The sequence below is a fragment of the Synchytrium microbalum genome (genome assembly GCF_006535985.1).
Source record: "Synchytrium microbalum strain JEL517 chromosome Unknown SmJEL517_scf0119, whole genome shotgun sequence".
In the NCBI taxonomy this organism is placed as follows: Eukaryota; Fungi; Chytridiomycota; class Chytridiomycetes; order Synchytriales; family Synchytriaceae; genus Synchytrium; species Synchytrium microbalum.
This window is the reverse complement of record NW_022158468.1, coordinates 1-5,096: the sequence shown is the minus strand read 5'-3', so window position 1 is coordinate 5,096 and position 5,096 is coordinate 1. Positions and strand designations below refer to the sequence as shown.

The following is a 5,096-nucleotide window of genomic DNA, read 5'->3' as shown; positions in this document are numbered from 1 at the left end:
ACTGACCGCATCTCAACAGATTAAAAGTCTCTAGCTCAACATCAAAAACCTTCATAAAATAATTCAGAATGGGTGATTCTTCAACTACCGAAGCTCCTCCTCTTCAACAAAATTCACGTGTTTTCACCAATGAAACACGTCCACCAGCCGTACCCCCTGTAGCATTCCGTGAATTCAAGTCCTTCAATGCTATGGTTACCGCTAAAAATCAACCTCAGTATGATCTAACCTGGAAATTTCCCTTCTTGGATCAAGCTGGTACCAACTGGACTCTATGGGAACGGACAATGATGGACAAAATCACGTCTAGCCGTCTTCAACCTTACCTACAGTTGAATATATGTGATGCAACGCGTAAATTTGACGCGCTCACCTCCGATAATCCCACCGATATTGACTTGCATTTCCTTCATTTGGAGCGAATGCTAAAACTCAAGGAATTGATTCGCGGTGGACTGGATGAAACTTTTCAAGTCCTTATCAATCAGTTGGACAATCCTCCAGATATTTGGAGCCGTCTCAAGCTTCAATGTGAAGTCAACTCTGAACATACACGAACCTTGAATATCAAGAAGTGGCAGGACTTGAAGATCTCCGGCTATGAAAACATCCATGAATATACCTCTATTGAACGGAATCTGGTCGATACCCTATCTAAACCGATGATGGGAATGACCGAATTAGTCACCGATCAGATGAGAGTCGACAAAATGAAACACACCATGCCCTCAACTCCGGGTGCCAAACGTGTTTTGGATCACATAGTATTCTCCCCGCAGGATAAAATCTTTACTCCCGCCGATATTCTCAATTTGATCACCTGCTTTACCGACCAATATGGTAACAAGGAGTTCTTCGGTGATAAAGCCACCCCAGCCATCCCGAAAATCGGTCAAGAGATGACTCAATCAGCCGCAATTACAGCTAAGAAGAGTGGCAAACGTAAAGACAACAAGAAGCCTCCACTACTCGGTGCTAAAGCCGATACGGCCAAGGTTACCAAGAAGGCTGCTCCTGAGGTCAAGTCTACTAAACACTGTGATTTGTGTTATGCATCTGGCAAATATCGCTATGACAATCACACTACCAGCGGATGTGGTAATCCATCTGTCAAGTCAAATCCGACTAAAGACAATTCTTCTATATCCGATGTGGATGAAGAAGCTGATGTTTGCAAGTTTTGCAACAAAGGCAAACACGCACTCCAAAAGTGTTATATGCTACAACGTCTCATTAATGAGCGTAATGAAGCTGCCAAGAAAAATCCACGCACCGCAATCAATAATATCACAATTGGTGATGATTCGGCTAGTGATAGAAGCAAACGAAATCAAGCCAAAGCCAAAGTCCAATCTCACTTTGAGCAATTTGGGTTTCCTGCTAAGTTTCTGAAGTCTACTACCGACTTTGAAGATGACGACTATCACATGCACACGTACGTTCCAATTTCTGAACGTTTGCACAAACCAATCAATGCTCACATGATTTATGTCGCAGGAACAGTTGATCAAACTCACGATCACGAGAATCCACAAGATCTCATTCCTGTAACAAATAAATCAACATCTCATCATGTAATGAGCAAAACCAATAAAATTGCTTTGATCGATACTGGAAGTGAGAATTCCTTCTTCAGTGACCCTGATTTATTCAATGAAATGAGACCTTGCTCCATCCAAGTTCACACAATTGTGGGACAAAATGAACAATTAGTTCAGGGTGTTGGTTCCGTTTCGATTATTTTGAATAATCAAGTAAGCATACATATACCAAAAGCTTATTACATTCCTATAAGCAACAACAAACCATCTACGAACATTATTGCTTTCACCGATTTGGTGAACAACTATGATGCGACAGTGCACAAAGATCACATTAAAGTCTTAATCAAAGACGATTATTATTGTGAAATTCCTTTTACACGTCCATTCTACGTTGCGTTCACCGGTGTTTCGACATCAAACAAAGTGCACATTGTTCACCCATGGCATGAGCGACTTGGTCACTTGTCCATTACTACCTTGAAACGTATGGTGAACTATGATGCTGTGAATGACGCAAAACAAGTTGCAAAATATATTGCTGAAGATGGAATGCAAGAAAACTGCATACCCTGTATACTGGGGAAGTCACACAGACACCACTTCTCCGAATCTGGAGACATTCAATACCGATTATTGGAAAGGTTGGACATCGACATTATTGGTCCTCTCACACCTAATTCCATGGGGTATAAATACGTGTTAGTAGTCGTCGACAATTGTTCCAGAAAAGGTTCAGTCGCACTTCTCACGTCGCGGAACGAAGCTTTCTACCGCATTTTGGTGTTAGTTTTTCGACTCATGCAACACCTACCTGATCATCGTATCAGAATCATTCGCATTGATAATGCAATGGAATTTCGAAGTAATGCTTTTTCGAAGTATTGTGAAGCCAACGGAATTACCGTATCATACTCAGTACCATATGAACACGAAACCAATGGCATAGCGGAGGCGTATGTTAAGAAAATAACGTATGTCCAACGCACCATTCTCGTTGCTTCAAACCTGGGAACCGATGCTTGGGCTCTCGCGTATCTTCATGCAAATGCGTTATTAGAAGTTTGGCCACATACGGCACTACACTACTTGACCCCTCATGAAACTTTCTTTGGTGAGAAGCCGTCTCTTCTACATTTCCGACCATTCGGATGTGAAGTTTACGTGTTAGTACCACCAGAGTTACGTACAAAGTTGGATGATCGTTCTAAGCGATCAATATATATCGGCTTCATATCACGATCGGTGGTCAAAGTCATTGACATTCACACCAATCGACTGATTGCTGCTCGATTCCAACATTGCACATTCAATGAGGACGTGTTTCCAAAATTGGATCAATCTTTAACTGCAGTTCAAGTGGATATCACTGATCAATTTGATGAACAATATGCGAGTTTATTGATTACAAGTATGTTAGAACAACGATATTCTATGACAAGAAACAATGCTGATATTGTTCAGAGGCATCAACCTTCAACGAACGCAAGTGAAAATGTTTCCGTCAGCAACAAAAGAAAATGGCCTCAAGTTGATCATAGTGTTTCTACTACGCCTTCTCAGAACAATAGCAAAGGCGCTACAGTATCTGTTGCAGGGGAGGTGAACCCGTCACGGATTTCACCATCAAAGTCAATTTTGAACTCATCACCGACAGTGATTGATGCTTCAGACGATGATGTCCATCCCCGCAAGGTACCGATTAAGACACCTAAACACGTGAAACACAGCCAAATCATTCCCCCCGAAAACTATACCGCTCCGCGGGATGTTGCGGCAGTTGATATTAACTTGCCAAGAACACGTAGTGGGAAAACAAAATCAAACTTCATCGACATTGCAGATTTTGCAGATGACATTACTATCGACATGGTTGATAATTTTTCGATCATGATTGCTGGTGAAGTGATACCCAAGAATGTTGCTGAAGCCCAGAAACTACCGAATTGGAAAGTCTGGCGCGATGCAATTCACGCCGAATATCAATCTCTCGATGAGAGGGGCGTGTTTAGTTCTGTTATGGAACTGCCGACTGGGAAGACACTTATTGGCAATCGATTGATTCTTACAATAAAAACTGAACCATCAAAAAGATACAAAGCACGATTAGTGGCCCAAGGGTTTAGTCAAAAATATGGTCAAGATTACACCTCGACGTATTCACCAGTTCTTGACATTGCCACCTATCGATATTTGATAGGCATTGCCACACAAAAAGACTGGGCGATCCACGCGATGGACGTACAAACGGCGTATCTATACGGCGATTTGCTGGAAGATATCTATATGAAAGTACCAGATGGTCTTCATACGCCTGATCATATTAGACAACCTTGTGTAAAGTTGCAGAAGTCGTTATATGGACTTAAACAGTCTGGACGACAATGGTATTCAAAGTACGCTGAAGTGTTGAAATCCGAAGGATTTACAAATTGTGTAGAAGCTCCAAGTGTATTTTTTCAAAATACGGAGCACGGACCGTCTATCACGTCGATTTACGTGGATGACACCAATATTATGGGTCCGACACAAGCCATTTCACATACCAAGCAACTGCTGAAAAACCACTTTGCAATGAAAGACTTCAATACTGTTACCGCCTGCATTGGCGTGGAAATTATCCACACAAGTAGCGGCACATTCATTCATCAATCGAAAATGGTGTCCAAAATATTGGAAATCGTCAATCTCGAGTATACTACTCCATGTGATACACCATTGCAAGTTAGAAATGTCTTATATGGACATGATATCTATCGAGCACTTAAAGATGATGAAGAAGTTTGGCCGTATAACACCGCCTACCGATCTTACATCGGCATGTTATCATACTTGGCAAATACCACCCGTCCAGACATTAGTTTCTCAGTGAGTTTACTCGCTAGATTCACGTCAAGGCCTGGTTTAAGACACTACAACGCAATCAAGCAAGTCTGCCAATACTTGAAGAAAACCCACGATTATGGGCTATTTTACAAGAAGAACGATAATGCTTTGCCACATATTCAAGTGTATGCCGATGCCGGACATCGATCAGATTCACGGAACGCAAAAAGTCAGACAGGCTATGTTTGTCTGATTAATGGAACTGCCTTTCATTGGCGTTCTATTAAACAAACGCTTAGTGCTACATCCTCATTTGAATCGGAATTGATTGCTTTATATGAAGCTTCTCGTGAAATTCCGTGGCTGGTGAACTTTACCAAAGCCATGGAGAACACCTTGAAAATTCCGCTCATGGAAACGCCAATTACGGTGTATGAAGATAATTTGGCAGCTATGAATCAAGTTAAAGATGGCTATATACGTTCAAATTCGAACAAGCACATCGATCCCAAGGTGTATCGTACAAGAGACCTAATCGAGGACAAAATGATTGTCCTTGAACATGTGTCTGGTGATGAAAATCCAGCGGATTTGCTGACGAAAACATTGCCTGCAAATTTGCACTTTAAGTATATGAGATACATGGGGCTTGTCAGCCAAAGATCACTAAGTCGTTCAACAAAGTGACACTATTTCGTGTCGCAGGGGAGTGTTGAGATCTAGATGTCT

The 5,096-nt window shown here is 41.7% G+C and overlaps 2 protein-coding genes across 2 annotated transcripts; both read left to right on the top strand.

The window, feature by feature from the left end:
• Positions 1-67: 67 nt before the first annotated feature.
• Positions 68-1,507, top strand: SmJEL517_g06291 (uncharacterized protein; the record flags this gene model as incomplete). Its single annotated transcript, XM_031172217.1, has 2 exons — positions 68-1,435; positions 1,504-1,507. Exons 1-2 carry the CDS (start codon positions 69-71, stop codon positions 1,505-1,507), a joined length of 1,371 nt encoding a protein of 456 aa, XP_031021809.1. The 5' UTR covers position 68.
• An 835-nt stretch (positions 1,508-2,342) lies between these two features.
• Positions 2,343-5,054, top strand: SmJEL517_g06290 (DNA-directed DNA polymerase; the record flags this gene model as incomplete). Its single annotated transcript, XM_031172216.1, has 1 exon — positions 2,343-5,054. One exon carries the CDS (start codon positions 2,343-2,345, stop codon positions 5,052-5,054), a length of 2,712 nt encoding a protein of 903 aa, XP_031021808.1.
• Positions 5,055-5,096: the final 42 nt, after the last annotated feature.